The following is a 21,626-nucleotide window of genomic DNA, read 5'->3' on the forward strand; positions in this document are numbered from 1 at the left end:
CCACAACAAATACTGGGTGGGCCATATAGCGTTTGCTTTTTGAACCACCTATTTTTTTGAGAATGGTAACACAAATGATATGTCAAATGTGTTCATAATTTACTTAAAGGTTTGACATTTACGAAATGGGACGCTATACGCTTGAACAAAATTAGGAAATATTGAAAACCTATTTCCAAAGTGGTGAGTCTTCTTCCGCGGTTACAGTAAATGGCGAGCATTACCGTGACATGCTCAACGAGTTTTTGTTTCCAAAAATTGAATAGGATGACATGGACGACATTTGGTTTCAACAGGACGGTGCAACTTGTCACACTGCCAAAGTTACACTCGAACTTTTGGCTACCGTTTTTGAATTCCGATATCAATTGGCCGCCTCGGAGCTGTGATTTAATCCCGTTGGACTATATTTTGTGGGGAGCCGTTAAGGACAAATACTATGCGAACCATCCAGAGACGATTGATGCTTTAAAACACGAAATCGAAGTTGCCATTCATGAAATTGGAGCCCAAATAATCGAAAATGTGCTTAAAAATGGGGTTGATCGAATGGTCTACTGTAGAGCCAGTCGTGGCAGTCATTTGAACGATATAATTTTTCATTCATAAATGGCAATGTTCAATCTTCAAAATAAAAAAAAGTTTGAAAAAATATTGATTAGTTTTTTTTTATATCCTATTCAAAAAGCAAATTTTACATGGCCCACCCTATAGGAGGATGAGCTCGGCCAAACACCCAATAATAGGTGTAAGAGCCAAGTTTGAGAATATCTTCAGTATTGCACTTGCATAATGACTGCATAACAGTGGAGAGTACCACAATTTTCCATGCGGAGCTCTTCGCTATAATGGAAACAGAGGAAATTATATCCAAAAGAAGGTTCGAGAAAGTAAAAATTGAAATACCTTCGGACAGCCAATCGGTTTTCAAAGCTATAACTTCGCATTAAAGTCAAAAGTCCTAACAAAAAAAAAGCGTAACAATGCATTCAATAAACTGGCCACTTATAATCAGGTCGCACTGATTTGGATACTAGGACATGAGGCACACGAGAAGGCAGAAAACCAAAAAAATTGATCCAAACTAAATCAGAGAACACTGGAACGGCACAAACGGCCATAATCAGTTCAAAAAGTCTTTGAACTTCAATGCCAACAGAGCAAAATCTGCTCTAACCCTAGATAAAAAGTGCCTCAGATTACTCTGTATAGCACTTACAGGTCAATTTACCTGTAATAAACACTTTAACACAATAGGATTGTCTAGTACAAGACCATGCAGGTTCTGCTATGATGAAGAGAAGTCCATGGAACACTTAATCACTAACTGTGAGGAGGGCACACTGAATCCTGGGCTCGTACCTACTAGAGGAGGAAGACCTACAATTGCTCCCTCCTATGGAGCTAGTTCGATTCCTCGGTATACTAAATAATTAGAATTAAGTAATTAGGGGCGCACAATAGATCAATCTGGTCGCAGTACACAAAGGCCTTAACCTAACCCGTAGAACAATTACCATTACCATTACCAACTATGGAGAGTACCCTCGTTTGCAGTTCCTTTTGTACCAAACCGAAATAGGCAACAGCTAGCGCTCCCAGCCTTGGAAACTAACATTAAACGCACCATTCATGAAATGCGACCTCAAATATGACAAACATCAAATAAAGCTTATTTCTTTACTTTCCTTTATTTCTTAATTTAAGTCGATGCTAACAACCTTATTGAAGACATTTAAACAGTTCCACAACAAAAACTAATATCAGTTCAGATAGTTTATTTGACAACTATATATATACATATGTACGCGTACCCCTTTTTTGGGTGTTTGGCCGAGCTCCTCCTCGTATTTGTGGTGTGCGCCTTGATGGTGTTCCACAAATGGAGGGACCTACAGTTTCAAGCCGACTCCGAACGGCAGATATTTTTATGAGAAGCTTTTTCATGGCAGAAATACACTCGGAGGTTTGCCATTGCCTGCCGAGAGGCGACCGCTATTAGAAAAATGTTTTTCTTAATTTTGGTGTTTCACCGAGATTGGAACCTACGTTCTCTTTTTGACAACTAATAAGACTCAATGAGTGACTTCAACAGAGGCCTTTTACATCGCAAATTGAAAATCAAAAGTTCTAGAAAGCCGATTAAACTCTTCAAGTCCTCTTGTAAGAAGGGCGAAATTAAGGTAATTCGATCTGAGAACTTCACAATAAAATGGATTATAAGAGCGAATTAGTCTATTAGAAACATTGAAACTTTTTTAGCCGAGTAGATCTGAGCAGTCCATGGTGCCGGTTATTATATCGTAAATAAACATTAAGCTTTGAACAGTCGTCGGATCTCAAGCGATAGAAAATTGAGCATGCACCTGGCACTGTAGGATGGCAAAGGACTGTCAAAGTATAAAGGTAGAAGAGCAAAACGTACACTCGTTGCACTCTTTCAATTCTAAGAAAATGTGAGGATACATTGTATTCCAGTTGGCGGAGGCTTACTCCAACTTCGAGGGAATTTCATCGCATTTCATTAGATTTCTCGGGTGTATGGATCTCTGAAATCACTAGCATAGCGTCGCAAAAAAGGAAGTTGGCTAAGTTGGTGAGAATAATAGAGGCAAGAGTTATATTTGAAAGATAATGAGTTGAGAAAAGGTGATTCACGTACTTGGAAAACTTCGCACTTACTAGTGTTAAGACATACAGTCTGTGTCAGAAAAAAGGAACCGCGATTATTCATGAAGTATAAAAGATATATATTTAAAATTTTTTTTACACGAAAGTACAGGGTTGCCCATATTCGACGGACCCGACGGATTTCGATGACTCTTTGGGCCCATTCCAATCGACGAGGCTTGTCCGCAGGCAACAATCTTTGCGTCAATTGAATCTTATACGGGAATAAATGCAAATCAATGAGAATAATTCGTTGTAAAGTTGTCCGAGCAATGCCCATCTGCTGAGAACGGCGATTTTGGGAGGTCCTTGGCGATGCCTTGGTCGGTTTTGATTTGGCCTCTTTGGATTAGAAAGAGCAACACCAGTCGAAAACCTTTCGTACAAACATTTAATGGTGTTCTTAGAAGGCGCATTTTTCACATTATTTAATTTTTTATACGCACGTTGAGTTTTCACGATTGACTTCTTTTGTTGAATGTAAATTTCAACAATTTGGGAGCGCTCGCGTGGCGTGTACTGTTCCATGGTATGGTAAAAATCAGCTTAGACTGACGCTTCCAACGCGGTATATCATTAAGCGATCTGCCGTCTCTGTCAATAGATACAGGGTTGCCAGATGGGTCCGTCGAATATTGGCAACCCTGTATGTACCAAAATACGAGTCGCAATTACTCAATAAGGCGTGCAGTCGCCATAGTTGTCGAGTATAGCCTGGCATCTTCTTTGTGCTTTGAACCAGCTTCTCTGCGTAGCTCCTCGACAAACAGGACTAGATTTTGCAAGATTTACGCAAGAGTTGCTTTAAATCATGAATCGTAGCCCTTGAGTGGGACTATTACGCAGCAAAAAGCAGGTTCTTTTCTTCTGACACAGACTGTAGTTTTTTTGCAAAGCCCAATCAGTTTAGCAAGCAGCCTGACTTTAATTTCCGCATTAACATCTGCAAACTGTCTGTGTATCAAAAAAGCTCGTTTTCTAAATGTTTGTGTGTTTTTTTTTATTTTTTATACTTCCTTTCATAAAAGAAAAAAATATTTTTTTTTCTATGCTTCAATGCATTCAAATACCTGTTTCTGGTGCGCAGTTTACCATCATCTTGACGTGCACAACAATCTTCTTTTTTCCCAATTCTGGCCGGTGCTGATAAATGACCTACTTCAATATAGCCAGTTATTGAGGCTGAAGATCCGAGTTAAGTATTTGCGCTGGTGAAGCAGTTTATCGTCCAATTTTAATCACATTAAACACCTTTAAACGAAATTCGGAGACCATCTTGGGTAGCCGTTCCCTCAACAGTCGGCTCTATGTTATCAGAACGACCGGGACTTAGATCCGGACAAAGGCCGCCACTTCTCATTTTATTTCTCAAAAATTTCTGAAAATGGTTTATAAAACAGCAACAAAATCGTTGTGGCCGGTTCACATTGGTTTTATTATAAAATTTTTCGTTTTTTGTTTTTGTATGTGACCCATTTAGCACCGGCTTCAAAAAATATGGCCACATCGTTACCTTACATCAGATAATCACTGGCGTCAAGTTATTTGGCATCAATTCGTGTGGGCGAAGTTTTTGTTCCTGGACTCACATGCTGGTGCGACTCCGCGATTTCCACAATTTTTTCGAAATTTTCGATGTTGGACCTACCAGACCGACTACCAGACTCATCTTCAACTTCCATATATGTATATATATTTTTTTTCTTGTTCATTCCACTCGAGAGCATAGGGCCTCAGGACAGGACTCAGCCGTGCGTTGGTTTCGTTATTCCATTTGTTTTCTGGCAGGGTATATCATTAACCTGCCGCTACCACTTCAACTTCCATATCACCAGAACGGAATCGTTTTAGTGTTGCTTTCGGTACCATAGTGGACTCATCAATCAGTACACTTTTTTAGCTACCAGTACCACGTCTTCACTTTGGTCGTGGTAGTACTGAAGAATGTATCGAAATTCCACTGCCGATATAGTTGTTGTCCTCCTGCTACATTCGTGGTTTTCTCTGAAAGCATCAAAGTTCAGTGGCTGCGTCTTCAGAACTTCATGTTGTATAAGTGACTAATTGAAATTTTGGCATTTGGTGTGTCTGTTTGCAGCAAAAGTGAAATAAGAGGACAGACATGCAATAGGTGGTGGAACCAGCTTATGTTAATTAATATTAAGTGATGGCCACGTTGATGAATTGGTAATTATGTGTCTCACCATGGAAAGGAGAAAGCGTATGATACATTGATGTGTACGCGTGGCTTACCGCTTTGCGTTAGTAAATTCTAAATTAGAACGAATTTAGGGCATCCCCCTAAATGATGGAGAGTCATCGGAAAACTTACTCGTAATTATGCTGAGGCGAAAATTCTCAGCTCTGACTAGTTTGGGAGAAAATCAAAATTTTAATACCTATCTACATATACAGTTTGTGAAGAAAATGTGTTGACATACTAAAATATGTACACTTTTTATGGAATTTAGAGACCCCTTCAACCGTAAGAGCCTTTCGTAACTATATATAAACCTTTTGAATTTACCAAAAGCAAGCAAAAACAAAACAAATGCATCTCTCAGCTGCCAAGAAAGTGGTTTTACATAATAGTTTTCGACATAGTTTGCTATGATAACTTAATATACCGTTATTTCACTGCGTTGTTAAACACGCGTTAGTCATCAATTAGTCATAAAGTGAACGTAAGAGTGATTTGTTGATCAAAATATCAAATCGTACGTTAATTATAAAGAACGCAAACGGAAAACAGACATGGTTTGACGTGATTTAGTTGGTCTATTTAATTATAAGTAGGTAGGTGAAATGGTTGAAGTGCCGGTCTGGCACTCCTCAAGTAGCACTAAAGCGCCGTTTTGATACCATTATGAGACCTCCAACAGGCAGATATCTACAGCCAGCCAGAGAAGATTAATTGTATTAGGGTTGGTGCACTGCTCAAGGCTGTCGAAGAAAGGAGCGCCCAGTGATCTTAGTCTTCTAGCTGCCAAACCCGGACATTTACAGAGAAAATGCTCTACAGTCTCCTTCTCTGAAAGGTCACCACGGCTTCTGCAATGGGGGTTAAATGGTAACCCTAGCTTTTCCGCGTGTGTGCCGATCATCCAGTGACCGGTAAACACAGCTACGAGTTTGGAAATTGAATGACGAGGAGTCCAAAAGACCTTCTGAGTCCTCCGTATATTGTACTGGGGCCAAAGGGTTTTCGAAATAGCACATGAAGAAATGGAGCTCCATCTTTTCTGCGCTTTCCTGATAAATAATTTGTGCAGTTTCCCTTTAACAACTGTCGAGGGAACACCGATGCCCGGGTAGGAGGTCGCTGAGGCCAATTCAATCCCCTTTTTGGCATACTCATCAGCAATTTAATTTCCTTTTATGTTCCTATGTCCTGGAACCCAGATCAGAGAAAGAGATTTGATCTCCTTTTTACAGGAGTTAACTAATTTCGTTCTGCACCATGGCGTCGTCAGAGCCTTAATCGCGGCTTGTCTATCGGAGAAAATGTTAATATCTCCCTCGCTCCACCGTTCCCTAAGCATTGCATGCCTGCGGGATCGCAAAGACTTCTGCTTGAAAAACACTAGCAGTGTTCGGCAGTTTAAAGGAGATAGATAAATTGGCTGATTTAGAGAAAACCCCTGCTTCGACTCCCGATTCCATTTTGGAACCGCCAGTGAAGACTGAGATGCAAGCTTCGGTGCAGATTTTCCCCTCGGTCCAATCCTGCCTATTTGGAAAGATTACCCTAGCAGATGGGTGCACAATAACATTTGAATATTTTGCAGCGGCATTTGGCAAATAATGCCACAAAATTTGGCTTCATTGTTGACAACATCAACATCAGTTTAAATTCTACCAGGAGAACGAACCAAAGCATAAAGCTTATATAGTTAGAATGCGGCTACTTTTTATTGCAGTGAAGTATTGCATACACCAGTCCAAAGCCCGGATATAAATCTAAAAGAAAATTTGTTTAACTGCAAATGTAAAAATACTCTCTTGACAGCTGTGTTAGAGGTGTTTGCAAAGTTCGCACCAGAAGAAGAGCGCAAAGCGATCGTAATAGCAGTAGCAGCATTAACAATGTCAGCACCGAGTACATCTGCATAAGTAGGGATGGCTAGTTTACCATGCGCAGTTGACCGCTCTTGCATATTAACATTCGTATTACGCTGCTCAGTCGATTCTGTCAGCGCAGCAGCTTGTGAGCGATCCGAGCAATTACATCAACTGAGTGAGAATAATTAACGACAGCATCAACAGTAGGTTGTGTAGGCGAGTTTACAGTTGTCGAACTAGCAGGCATTGATAATAGAGGCTCTCGTCCCTTTGCTTTGGTTTTCGCATTTTTGCTTTGGTTTCGCAATTTTGCTTGACACTCACAAGCAAGAGCACAAACACGCAGGTTTTCACCTCAGCTCTCAGTTGCACAAGGGCAGAGAAGACAACATCAGTTTCATGTTTTCGCATTTCTTTAATGTCAACGCACAATTCAGATATTTTTGAGAGCTATAACTGCTTTTCGGCTTGAAGGGAACTAATTGCATCCATGGCACGAGCATTCTCGGATCAAAGAGGAGCGATTTCTGTCAGAACTCTTTGCAGGCTGATTTCAGATTTACACTCTGGGACTGGTTTTGGCACTTGTTGTTGCGGTGAGATCTTCGCACTCAAATTTGCAGATGCGGGCGTATTTGTTAGGAGCAGGCGGAGGAGGAGAGCGGATAGATCGCCGACGGATAGCAGCACAATTTATGCAAAAGAATTTTTGATTGTGATTTAGAGCTGATTAGGAAATCCACATCAGCAGCAGAAATGGCCGCACAGCTTAAATGAAAAGGTTCACTGCACCGGGCACATTGTGTTTTAGCTGGGTTGCTATCAAACTTTAGTCCACATAAACAGTGCATTTGAAATTTTTGAAATAGCTATTTATTTTTGAAAAAGAGTCACTGTCTTATACACGAGAATTTTCAAATTATTAACTGTTAAATTATAAGCTTACTAAGCACGAAAACTGTGTAGCAAAAAAACAAAAAAAAAACAAAAACAAAAACACGTCCACACTCACTGACATACAAAAAATATATATTTTCTTAAGCCATATTTCTGAATTTCGCTAGATAGTAGCTCATGGACTGAAAAGTCCCTAGCCTAACAAAGAAATCACGTTTTTTTTTATTCAATATTACTTTTGTTCAACAACGTAATTTGTAATTGTGAGCAATTCGAAGTTCGATTCATGCAGTTTTGCCATGACCAAACACTTCTTAGAGTCATCAACACGTTCTTGTTTTTGGTCAACAGTGAGCATACGCGGCACCCACTTTCAACAGAGCTTTCTCATAGTCAAATGTTCGTGCAATATAAAACAGTTCATTCTTTTGACATCTCTACGAAGCCAGCTAACTCACTCAACTTCCCTTTTCGATCATTCAAAACGATTTTGTGGATTTTTTTTATGTTTTCTGGTGTTACCGCTTTATTTTGACATCCACTGCGTTGTGCATCACCGGTGACTCTACGACCACTTTTTAAGTCCGTTAAGCATTTATTGTTATGTCTGATGGAGCGGAGTCCCCATAACACTCAAGCCATTGCTTCTTTTTAACGGTGTTTTTCCCATCAAGAAGCAGCGTAAAATTAAAACACGAAACTCTTTTGGATCCATTGTTTTGAAAATAACAAAAGTAGCGTCTCTCTTAGCGCAATACCTCAGGAGCTAATAATAGCATATCATGGAATTTCCACAGCTGTCTTTGTAAGGTTAGTTAGATTAGATTAGATTTGTAGGGGGTTGGACAAGTCTAAGCACTCAGTCAAGAGGCCATTGTACTACTACATCCGGATAGATTTCAGTAGAAAGAATAGAGATAGGAAAGATAAACAGTTGGTAGAAAGACGGATAAATTAGTTTGAGGTCGCTCTTCCACAAATCTTCTGCACTCATTGATGAATCTTAAAGATCCGGAAGAGCGGAAGAGGAAGAGTATGAACTTTATCCATACTCAGTATATCGCAACCCAACATCCTAAGTCTAATTGTGGAAAACGCCGGACAGCTACAGAGAAAATGTTCTGCAGTGTTCTCATTCTCAAGACAGGATAGGCATATCGGGCTGTCTACGACCGCCATGGCAGCTATATGCTGACCACAGACGTTGTGGCCTGTGATTACACCCACCAGTACTCTCAGGTGATTTCTGCTGAGTTTTACGAGAAAGGTCGCTATTTTCCTGTTTGGTTCTTTCACAAAACACTTGGCTACTTTGCACGAGTTCAACCCAGACCAACGTCCTCTATGGGTAAACCTCATGAAGTCGTCAATCCATAGTGGAATCGATGCGGAATTGACACCTAGAAAGGGTTCAGGGCCTAGTGGCATACTTGCAGAGCCTTCATTAGCCTATTTATCAGCTAACTCGTTCCATGTTATACCACAATATCCGGACACCCAAATAAGACTAACTTTGTTGTGTGTGGCAACACTGTTCAGTTTTGTTCTACATTCGCCGACTAACTTCGAAGAGCAGCGTGGGTTGGCAAGGGCTTTCAGTGCAGCTTGACTGTCACTCCAAATTCCAATACTTAAGGTTAGTACTAACTGGACAAAAGGGTGAATTAAAAAAAAAAATAGTGCCGTTAATGTGTTAGGTCAGGGACTTTTCAGCCCATGTGTTAACATACTGCAGAAATGGAAGTTTAAAATTAGCAGCAGCTTACGCAGAATTTCACTTTAGAATTTAGGTGCATAATATTTTCTGCGGTATGGGCTAATTGAAGTGCAGATTAGTAGATGGTATTGTATAATAACAACAACAATATTTACTTACCTAAAAATTTGTTACTGCATTTTGCTTTATTTAGCTTTCAAAACTAAACCAAAAGTAGAATATTCACTCCTTTCAACAGATGAAGCAGATTTGGATTATTTTCAGTCCGAATACTTTTCGCTTTTTATTAGATAAATTTTCTTACTTAGTATTTCCATTCTATGCAAATACTTACTTATAGTTTTATGTATGTATATATATATATATATATATGGCCGTAGGTATGTATATCATTAATTATACTGCCCTATCCATTTTCAATGTATGTAAGTATGCGATTTTTCATTTCCCATTTCTAATTTCTTTACTTATTGTATTGCAGTATTGGCAATTATTGTACACTACTTTGTATTCTTTTGTTCGTTATAATTATGCTTATTGTTGACAAATGCCGCTTTTGTTTCAGCAAAGTCGGTCGACAAAGCCGGCCAACTGGGAGGAAAGCAAACCAACTTGATCCACCATAAAAGCTAAGCAGCAGGCAGCTCAACTATTAGTGAGTATTTATCTACGAGCAAGAAAGCGAAACAGTGGAATGCGTAGTTAAATGCAACCAATATCTAAGCGGCTTTCGCAGAAAACAATGGCCAAGGAAAATTAAACACAGACATGTTTTAATCATTTTTAGACAAGCCGGAGAGTATTTCGTGCAAAGAATAGCTTAAATACCTAATGGAGGTTGCTTTTACTTTAATATTTTATGAAAATACTGATTTTGTGCTGTTGACAAAGAGGCTTAAATGAGTGATAATCAAGAAATAAACTTGAAAACTTTAGTTTGACAGCGTAAAGACTTGCCAACTTACACACACACATACGCACCCATGTATTTATGCACTTATGCGTGCACTGTTCATGTACTATACCTGCCTTGGACAGTCAAAAGGGACCTGCCGTGCGAAAACTAGATCGAGAAAATGTCTGCTAAAGTTAAGAATTCATTATCATGGGATTTAAACTCCTTACCCGCGCATCGCTGGAGCCGCTCAATGTGATGGCATGGTTTCAAAATTCTACATACAGTCGACTCTCGTTAATTCGAAGTTCAAGGGACTCTTCAAATATTATGAGTTATCGAGTGTTGGAACTATTAAATGGCGCGAAAGTTTTGAGAAAAATAAATAAAACTTCGAATTTCCAAGTTTTTTATATTTAACTGCTAATGTTTTACATATTCATAATGTGAATTAATTAATCTGTGCAAAGAACTCATTTATACGGATGTGCTTCGCAACACATTGCGGCTGCTCAGACTTTTCAATAGTTTTTTTAAGGAGAAAAAGTGCTTGATATTCTGTTTCATTAGTTTCGTTTTGTAGACAAAGTAAGTTATCGAATGAGGCTCTTGCTACCTTAACTGACACCTCTGCCAAAGGTTCTGATGTATCGTCTTCATCTTCATCGTTGCTCTTTTCATTCGTATCTGTCACAGATAAATTTTTGCCATCGGTTAGTGATATCCTGAGACAGCAACATCTTCATCCACTTGAACAAAGTCAGAAAAACTAACACCGCTGATGTCAACTAGTGATACCATTGATGGTTCTTCATCATCCATAATTACAGGGTGACAAAAAATAAGTGCATACAACATTTTTTAATGAAAAAAATTTATCATTGTTAGTTGCTCGAAACATTTGCACTACATTTGGCTGGAAAACCACAACTAGTGATTGTTCGTGAGCTCGATCCCCTTGAAGTAAATAAAGTTTTTGTTTATCGCACCATTACTCGTCACAATGGTACTGGTAGCATTGGGAAACGTCATAGAGGTCGTCATCAAAAGACTGCAACGTCACGTGAAATGGTTCAAAAAGTGAAGAAGCGACTTGAGCAAAATCCCCGATGAAGTGCCAATCAAATGGCGAAAGAACTCAAAATGTCTGAGCAGCATCAATTTAGACTTGAGAGAGCGAAGAAGTGGCTTCGCTTGGCCGAAAGCGGTCGAATTCCGAATATTTTATTTTCTGACGAGAAAATTTTCCTAATTGAGCACTTCGTAAACTCCCAAAACGATAGAGTTTATTTGACCGACCGTTCATACGAGAATTGGAGTCACCGATTGACCACCACGAGGCAGCTCTCACCGCAGGTAATGGTTGGGCCGCTGTAACCGCAGATGGGGCACTCTCCAATCGTTTTCATGGAGTCTGGCGTCAAGGTAAATGTGAAATATTTTCGAGAAAGTATTCTGGAGGTTGCTTTGGAGCCGTGGACAGATAAAGATTTCGGTGGCATACCATGGACGTTTCAACAAGACACGACACCATCTCAAAAAGCTCGTGTGAACCAAGAATGTCTAAAAAACAACGTTCCGAACTTCATAACGTCCACACAATGGCTCTCAAATTCACCAGACGCGAATCCGATGGATTATTCTGTTTGAGCCATTTTGGAGAGCAAAGTCCGATCTAAAAGATTCATCAGTCTCGAGGCGCTGAAAACATCCATTGTCCGCGAGTGGGCCAAAATACCTGCGAGCAACATTCTGCTGCTTGCGATTCGTTTCTGGACCATCTCAAGGCCATAGTCGAGGCAAAATGTGGTCATATCGAGCAAAAGTTAATTGATTCTTAATATCGTATTATTGTGCCTTATTTTTTACTTTGAAAAAATTAATTCCGGAAGAAAAATAAATTCGGAAGAAATCTTCCGCCATATTGGAGCCTATGTTCCATTGAGTCTCTATGATCGATACAGGAATAAAATGATCAAATGTATATTGGATCCTCCATTTCGCATCTTGAAAACCTATATCGTAATCAGCGATTTCGGAAGCCCTCGATTAAAAAGTTTCAAGAATATCTGACCAAAGCTTAAACTTTTCTTCTGTACTGATTTCATCTACATACATTTTTTCAAAGTGGCTCGCTCTTTTGAGCCGAGCTGGTTGATATTTGTAGGGCACTGCACGCACGTAGTATGCATGGTGAAAGGATTTGTAGAGGTGTGCTATTTAGCAGACTGTTATTCGGCTCTGAGCGAATTACAGAATCAGCTGTTAGGCTGATGTCACCTGGGATGTGTTTAACAAAATTTAGCTTGTGTTAGTGATGTACGAAAAAATTAACCAATCACACTTCGTTGCCGTCTGAACAACGATTGGTTGGACGAGTGTGTGAATAACATACATATGAAGTAATGATGCAGAGTTCGGCTCTCCGAATCCGCAAGTGACGTGACAGCCAAAGTTCCGCTCACAATTTGGCTTCTTCACCATAGCTAAATAGCAAACTTGGTAATCTATCATGCTTGGGTAGGCTGTACGGTGAGCACATTTTAAATTTCACATTTCATATGCCCTTTGAGAGTTGCAGCGATCTGCTCGGTGAATGAAATATTAACCAAATTGAAAGTTGCTGCATTCTTAGGGACGTGCATGAAACTGAACGGAAGCTGCAATGAAAGACCCAACTATGAAGTGTAATTGCAAAAGGACTATTGAAGTGATTTATTTTACTTGCACTCAGGATCACTAAAAAACTGAAAACGCATTTGATCGACGATACTCATCTTTTGACTGTCCAAGCCACTTGCACGTATGCTTCAGTTACTTTAGGTGTATATAATTTGAAATAATTACTTACAGCTAATATAATTTATTTATAGTTATTGTTTTATGTCAAAGTTTGTGTTAAGACTTCGATCGTTTTCACGTTTTCATTTTTTACTTTCTGTAATATTTTTTTAATTTTTATTTTTACTTCTCTGCACATTCAATATGACTATCTTTAATGCTATTCTGTATTGATCTAATTTTGTATAACAAATGCTTTCAACTACAATAGTGTTTTTTTATGCAAATTTAGGACACACATAAATCACAATATTAAATCTAAATTACGTTCATGTCGACGCACAGATCCTCTTAATTTATTATATATAAATACTCATTTAATTTCATACTTGAAACGTTTTTGTTTTTTTACTTACTTCTTGCTTTATTATTTAATTACATAAATAATTGTATATTCGTATATGAATGTGTTAGTGTTAGTGTTATTTAATTTTTTTTATTTTTTTGTTGCTGTGTCTGGTTTTTTGATTGCAGTTCAATTATCTGTTTGTCGCTAATTAATTACCGTAATCATCGATGAAGGTGTCGATAATGTACCGTTTCACCTCGTTTATGGATGTCCGCTTGCTGGAGCATTGCTGTCGTTCCTGGTTGTCGGGCAGTACCAGCAGTTGTTGCAGCTCACCCTTTTGTGATTATTATTAATAAAATAAAGAATTAAAATAAAAAATAATGGGAAGAGAAACGTTTGAAGTGGTCAAATATTGTGGTCTCGAATATGTGAATAACCATGAAAAAAGGCAAATTGTTAGCGAAAATATATCTTATTTTAAGTTAATTAAAAACAAAACAAAAACAAAAAGTAAATAGAAAAAAAAATACCAACCAAAACCGCGCATTAATTTATATCAGGTCAGTCCATAAGTTCGTGCGTTTTTAAAGGTGGTTTTAAAATTAATAAAAAAGATGTTTAAAGTATTCATTAATCAATAATATATTTTCCTTCATTATTTACAATGTCTTCCCAACGTTTAGGCAAATTCTTAATTCTCTGCTCAAAAAATTGTTTGTCCTTGGAGCCAAAATACGCTTCGATATCCCTTTTTATAGCTTCTTTTGAGGAGTAGTTCTTGTTACTCATATGGGATTGAAGTCCACGGAAAAGGTGATAATCACAAGGTGCAATATCCGGAGAGTATGGGGGTTGCGGTATTAGCTCCCATCCGAGCTCGTTCAGCTTGCCTAATGTTTGCCTTACGGTATGAGGTCTTGCGTTGTCATAGTGAAACAAAACTTTGCGTCTATTCACTAAAGACGGTCGATTTTTTTTAAGTGCCTCCATCAGGTGTCATAGTTAATGAGAATAATAAGCAGCAGTTATTGTCTGGTTTGGTTGCAGAAGTTCATAATAAACAACACCGGCCATATCGCACCAAATAGACAGGAGAATCTTCCTGGGGTGAAGGCCATCTCTAGGGGCGGTTTTTGTGTTGCATCTTTATCTAACCATTAGCGTTTGCGAACAGGATTATTGTGAAGGACCCATTTTTCATCACCATTAACGATATGGTTCAAAAAACTTTCATTTTCAAGCCGTTGTAGCAGCTGAGAACACACATTCACTCTCTGCTGAAGGTTGGCGACGGAAAGTCTATGCGGAACCCATTTTCCCACCATTGAAACCTTTCCCAACTGAACCAGGTGCCTGTGAACTGTTCCATGCTATGAATTTAACCTCTGAGCAGTCATATCGACTGTCAAATTTGGGTCAGCTTCCACGAGTTCGAGCGAGGCGTCGGAGTTAAAGAGTTCAGGACGACCAGCGCGCGGGCATCCTCCACGTCGCAGTTACCACTTCGGAATTTTGAAAACCTTTTTAGCGCAGTCCTTACACTCACGGTATCCTTGCGGTGAACAGTGTTTATTTCTACAGCAGCAGTTGTTGAATTTTTACCACTTTGTATCAAAAATCGTACAAAAGTGAAATTATGGGTAAAATACGCACGAACTTATGGACTGACCTGATAAATAAAATTATAAATTCCGAATTATTTATGCAAACTATCAGGATATGCAAATAATGTGGGGCACAAATATGATGGAGATAGCTTAAAATATTTCAACTAATAAAGCCACAACTGGTCTAAAAAAAATTGCTTTTAAAAATATTCGAATATAAATAAATTCTTTTGCCATTAAATAATTTTTGAATTCCCCTAGTTCCCCAATTTCACATGTTAATATACCCTATGATCAGAAAGTAGCGAGAATGTTTAATTTAAGGGGTTATATACCTTGTGTTGGACTAAAAAATCGAAACTTTTTTTATGGCATATTCTAAAAGTACATCATCTTAAAAATATAAATTCAAAAAATCATAAAGATCGGAGCACTAGAACGAAAGTTACACACCGTGGAAGCGCGCGACCTTTCTTGGAACGAGAAGTGCACGCAAAACTTTAGACGCGATTATCTCGAAGTCGCGTTTTTTGAAAATTACCGCCACGTTGATCATTAGTTATCAAAAACTATTTAACCGATTTGCATAAACTTTGTTTTAATTATTCCAAGTAACCACCTTGTGAATCTGTACGGTTCACTTTTTATAAATCGTCCCCTTAGTATTAAAATAGCCTATAAGTTTTTTGATGTTTTGAGAAAATGAATTTCAAACTTTTTGTCTAAAGTAGCTCTCACTCAAATCTCGTTATGTCTGTAAATGTTTATTATTTTTTGACTGACGTTTTGACCCACTTTGTGGAACTAGAATTTGACAAAATTTTGACCACATATAAAATCGACGATGGAGAATCCAAAAATTCAATAAAAAAAATAATAGCCTTTAAGCACATAGGCTTTTGTTATACTAAGGGGACGAAATATTTGCATAGTTCGCTGGAATTAATTTTTTTTTTAATTTTTCAACCCCTCAAAAATCGTTTGTTTGGTGCAAAGCGGTTTTCATATCGAGAAAATTTTTTTTGGGTAAATAAACCGTTCAGATTCACTAAAAAACATTTTTCTACAATAAGCATTTAATTTTTTTGATTTCAGTTGAGCTAATCATGAGCTACCGTAATCACCTCAAGCCTCTTCTAAAAAACGGCGTTTCGGGGGAGGGGCGATATCAATGATAAATAATAAAATTTTTTGAAATAAAAACGCCAAAATCTATTCTTCGAGAGTTACCCTTCAGTATGATATATGCCTCATGTGAGTACAAGTTCTAAAAGATATTAAAAAAAAAAAATTATGACAATCGTCCATTTTTTCGAGCTCACAAGGTATAAAACCCCTTAAACGAACCGCACACGTGGGTCAATATTTTTTCTTTATGTTTGTAGGACGTAAAGATACACATCTGCCACTATTTATCCATTTTAAAGCGTTTGAGACATACTGCACGTCATAAACGGCAAACAATTCTTGGATTTTGCATGATGATAACGCGCCATCGCACCGAGCCCAAATTGAGCTGGATTATTTGACCAAACACCAAGTAAATACCATCGTGCAAGCACCGTATTCACCTGATATAGCCCCGTGCGACTTCTTTTTGTTTCCCAAGTTGAAGTTACCATTTCGTGGGAGCAGATTTCAGTCGATAGAGGCGATCAAAGAGCGACGATGGAGCTGAAGACTATCCCTTCGTCGGCCTACCAGGAGTGCGTGGAGGACTGGGCTAAACGTTGGCACATGTGTGCTGCTTCAGACGGGTCCTATTTTGAATTAGATAAACATTCTCGGTACTTTCAGAACATAGGGTGTAATTAAGTTCTTATAAGTATCATATTTATCATTTAATTTTTTTTTATCAGATGGAACTGCGGAACATTTTTCTTTTTGCGATCCGATTGTTTTATGGTTGCCTAGCATTTTATTTTTAAGTGGTTAGAGGTTGTCAGAATTAAAAAAAAAGGATTTTTTTGCATTTTCTTTATGTATAAAAGCTTAAAAATAGTATGTGAAAATTTGAAGTTAATCCGATAAATACTTTTCGAGCTATTTAACAATTAACAAAGGGCGCTTATGGCGCTCCGGAGCAAATAGCAAAATTTTAAATGCGTTTTTCTCAAAACTTTGTTTTTTGAACTCGTGATCACTGTAATTTAAAACCCGCTTGTTAGATTTCAATAAAATTTATACTGCTTTTGAAAAACATAAACAACTCGTGCCTGATCGAAGGATTTTTTTTCTTAAATAAAGTTTTTTTTAAAGAATTAATTGCCGGTTTTTTTCGTAAATCTGAAAATTATTTCCGGAGTCCGCCATATTATGCATTAATTAAACTAATTTCTCTTGTCCGATTGATTTTAGATGAATCTCCAAAGACTTGTGATGACCACCGTAAGGAACTTCTGGAGAAATGGGCTCCTCACAAACATTGATAATTTTTACGACTATTAATTTCTTTTTTTGAAAATTTGCTAGAGTCAAGTCGAAAAATGATGTGTTAATGCTATCTTTTTATTTTTGTAAAATAAAGCAACTGACTAGCAAAAAAAAAATTTTGCAAATAATCATTTTTTCGCACCTCTGTGTACCCCTAATCCCTTAATGCAAACAACCACAAAAGCAATAATTTTGTTAAATGTGTGCGTGGTTTCCGTAATTTGACACGAAATACCTATAGTATATGTTTTAATTATAACACTTAGGCATCGCAACAAATCGAAGTGAGCCAAGTCTTAGAAAGGTGTTATTTGCCATTGATTGGAGGTACCTTTTCCAATAGAGGTTTTTTGACAGATCACGTGTGAATACTTGTCAGGTAGGTAGGTCGGTAGGTTAGGTGGCAAGAGCACTCCAGGTACACTACAAGTAGTACTTACGTGCCGTTTTGATTTTGAAAAATTTAGGGAAAAGAAACCATCTACAGTCATCCAGAGCTGTTGATGTAGTGGAGGAGAGAAAAGGCATCTAGGCTGGAGAATTTCCTCAAGACATCCCTAAAGGGCACACTAAGGAATCTCAAGTACCTAGCCGCCAGAGCCGATGAGACAGAACTGCATTGCGCTTTTTGAGAAACAAATTGTGCAGTTTCCCTTTAGCAACGGTCAAGGGAACACGGATGTCTGTAATGGGGCAACTGAAACCGGTTCTGTCAATTTAATTTCCCTCTATATTCCTGTGCCTAGGAACCCTGTTAAGGGAAATGTTTCCTGCACGTTCGAGACGTTTGAGTTCCTCCTTACAGGAGTTCACCAGAAGAAAGGCGCAAAACTGCAACTACAGGGCCTTGAGCGCAGCTTGTCTATCGGAAGAAATATTAATGTCTCCCTGCCAACAGCGATCCCTAAGCATTTTGATTGCTTGCAGGGTGGCCTAGATCCTGCTTGAAAAACGCTGCTCGTTTCCGGCGGTTTAAAGAAGCCTGAAATATTGGCTGATTTAGAGAAAACTAGCGCTCCCACTCCAGATTTCATCTTGGATCCGTCAGTGAAAACAGAGATACCTATATCCGTGCCTCCAGAAGCCAATCTCCTTCAACCTAATAGCGCTCTAAGCAGCAATGGATTTAAGTTGAAGATCCACGGGAAGTACGTGCAGAATGATGTTGAGGGCAGCGGTGGGACATGTTCTACATGCCCCAGTGTTGCCCACACATCCAGTTCTCTGCGTTCTCTCCAATTTAGTGGTGTTGTAGCCCTTCTGAAGAGCTACCCATCAAACAAGGCAAACTAAATACATACTTTTTTCAGTATTCATCGACATTTCATCATGACAAGGACTATGCCCGAACATAGTTTACAAATCGGACAAATTTGTTACTAAAATCGATACTTTGGGAAAAGTGTTCATCGCATCTTCAGGCCAATTTATGATGTACGTAACCGTCCGGCGTTTTTGGCTTAAAAACTAAGTCAATAAGAAAAATTGCCATATTTGGGCCGAAGAGCAACCCGACGCTATGCAAGAAAAGCCATTACATCCATTGGAAACAACCAACCATTTGGTGCGTTCTACGGGCTGGAGGAATCATCAGTCCATATTTCTTCATATACGAGGCTGGCGTCAATGTAACAGTGACTGGCGAACGCTATCGCGCCATGATAAACGACTTTTAATGCCGAATACCTGATATTGAAGCCCTTAATCTACACAACATTTGATTTCAACAATTCAAACAGACGGCGGTACTTGCCATACATCCATACAGCCCGTGAAGCAATGGATTTACAATGGGTTCTCATTTCTCTCAATATTTAAAAAAAAAAATAACACAGCTGGCAAATTTGTTATGTGGTGTCAAAAATCTCAACTTTCTTTAAATAACAAAAAATGGTATCTTTTCACTTTTCTGAAATACCTATTGCCTTTCATAGTTCTTATAGCAAATAAAATATTGTACTCCAAGACAATGAGACAATTTTTCACAGCCGTTTTTCATTTAATAGTCACATTAATAACATCTTGTCAAAAAGGAATTCTGTCTCAGACTTTGCACGACGGAAAGGTTCAAATTTTACCGTTCCGTACATGCAGAAATTGAAGACCACACCGCACCTTTTTAGTCGACAGGATCGCATGTGTCTCTAAAATGTTCACTAAGATCAGGAAAGGTTTCTGATCCTATTCCATCTTGCACATCCCGTTTGTTTTTGATCAACTTGAAGTTTTTAGCAAGTAGAAGATCGATTCTTGTTCCCTCGTTTGTTTTCGATGTTATTAAGGGTGGTATTAATTGCTCATTTCTGTTTCAAAATATTCATTTTCTTGCATCTCACAGAATTCTTTGTAACGCTCTTCCTTTCTATCTCTTGGGTTGGCAACTAAGTAATTGCGGATTTCACTCATAGATGGCTTCAGTTGAATTTTTAGGTTTGCGGACTTAGTACCAATGTAAAACACATTTTGTTGTTTGATAGTTGGCAATGCAGCTATCAATCAGTAATATAAGTTTTTTGATCGGTTGCGCAGTTTTCGTTGGTTGGCGTTCGTTGAAAAATGGAAAATCAAAAGTAAAATGTTCGTCATATTTCGCTTTTTTATTTCCGCAAAGGGAAAACTGCATCGCAAGCTCATAAAAAGTTATGTGCTGTTTATGGTGACGAAGCCTTAAAAGAACGGCAGTGTCAAAATTGGTTTGCCAAATTTCGTTCTAGTGATTTTTCACTCAAAGATGATAAACGTTCAGGTCGTCCAGTGGAAGTTCATGACGCCCTAATCAAAGCAATAATCGATTCGGATCGTCACAGTACAACACGTGAGATTGCAGAGAAGCTTCATGTGTCACAAAACATTCTTTGAAAATTACTTAAGGGGGGAAGCTGGTCTAGAGCGCAAAAAATGGGCATATTTTATGAATTTATTTTGACTCAACAAAGGAATCAATCGAAAATCTGTGAAATAGGTTTAATAATATAGCTTTCATGGTACAAATACAAAATTTTTCGTCTGAATTAATTTCAAAATGGCCGCTGTCCAGCAGTTCTCCTAAGGCGCCTTTTTTTCTAGTGGGTCTATTGCCGAAGACGTAAACTCCTTAATTTTTGTCCTTGATCAAAAAATAAAATTTTTTTTAGTTTCTATATAACAACAGAAAGAGACGTACGTAGGATTTTTTCGATATTTTGTTTTTTCGCGAAATGGTGCACGTTTGAACAAAAAGTTACAATTTTCACTATAAAGAACGACATAAAATTGTTGATTAAAACAACTCGATACTTGGATTCCTCACGAACTGAAAGAAACGCATTCAGCGCATAACAGCTACGATTTGCTAAAGAAACGCAATGAAAATGATCCATTTTTAAAACTACTGATAACTGGCAATGAAAAATGGATTGTTTACAACAATATCAAGCGGAAAAGATCGTGGAGCAGGCCAGGTGAACCAACTCAAACAACATCAAAAGCTGATATTCATCAAAAGAAGGTTTTGTTATCAGTTTGGTGGGATTACAAAGGAGTTGTCTACTTTGAACTCTTACCACCCAAACGAACAATCAATTCTGATGTCTACATTGAACAACTAACGAAATTAAACAATGCAGTTGAAGAAAAGCGGTCCGAATTGACAAATCGAAAAGGTATTGTATTCCATCATGACAATGCAAGGCCACACACATCTTTCGACACTCGGCAAAAATTATTGGAGCTTGGTTGGGATGTTTTTCTATATCCACCATTTAGTTCTGACCTTGCACCATCTGATTACTTTTTTTTTATGTTAAGAAGACTCCTTGAATGGTAACAATTTCAATACTGATGATGATGTCAAATCGTACCTGATTCAGTTTTTTGCAAAACGTCATTGATCGAAATTGGCAATACATTACAGAATAAAGTTATTTTGTTCAATGAAAAAATTGTCTTTGATTTTCTAAAAAAATCCGCAATTACTTAGTTATTAAACTATGCTTGCAATGCTCCTATTGAAAGTGCGTTTCATGATTCTAATGAGATCTCCAATTCTAACTTCCGAGCTTCTCAGTTTCAAAGAAAGAATTTTCAGTACTACTGAACTCTATTATTTAGTTTAGTTAATTGTAAGTTTGTAATTTAATTATGTATATAGGTATTTTCATTATTCCCTAATGTTAGTAGTCAGTTTGAAATCAAATAAATAAATAAATATTCAAAATTCATACGTTGCTCCTG

The 21,626-nt window shown here is 38.1% G+C and overlaps 1 protein-coding gene across 1 annotated transcript in view; it reads right to left on the reverse strand.

Moving 5' to 3' along the window:
- Positions 1 to 13,439: 13,439 nt before the first annotated feature.
- Positions 13,440 to 21,626, reverse strand: part of LOC128864250 (uncharacterized) — a 75,773-nt gene continuing 67,586 nt past the window's right edge. Inside the window, exon 7 of the mRNA XM_054103823.1 lies at positions 13,440 to 13,708. Within this exon, the coding sequence (XP_053959798.1) occupies positions 13,580 to 13,708 (129 nt within the window). The 3' untranslated portion in view covers positions 13,440 to 13,579. The remainder of the gene's footprint in view (positions 13,709 to 21,626) is intronic.

The sequence above is a fragment of the Anastrepha ludens genome, chromosome 2 (assembly GCF_028408465.1).
Source record: "Anastrepha ludens isolate Willacy chromosome 2, idAnaLude1.1, whole genome shotgun sequence".
Taxonomy (NCBI): Eukaryota; Metazoa; Arthropoda; class Insecta; order Diptera; family Tephritidae; genus Anastrepha; species Anastrepha ludens.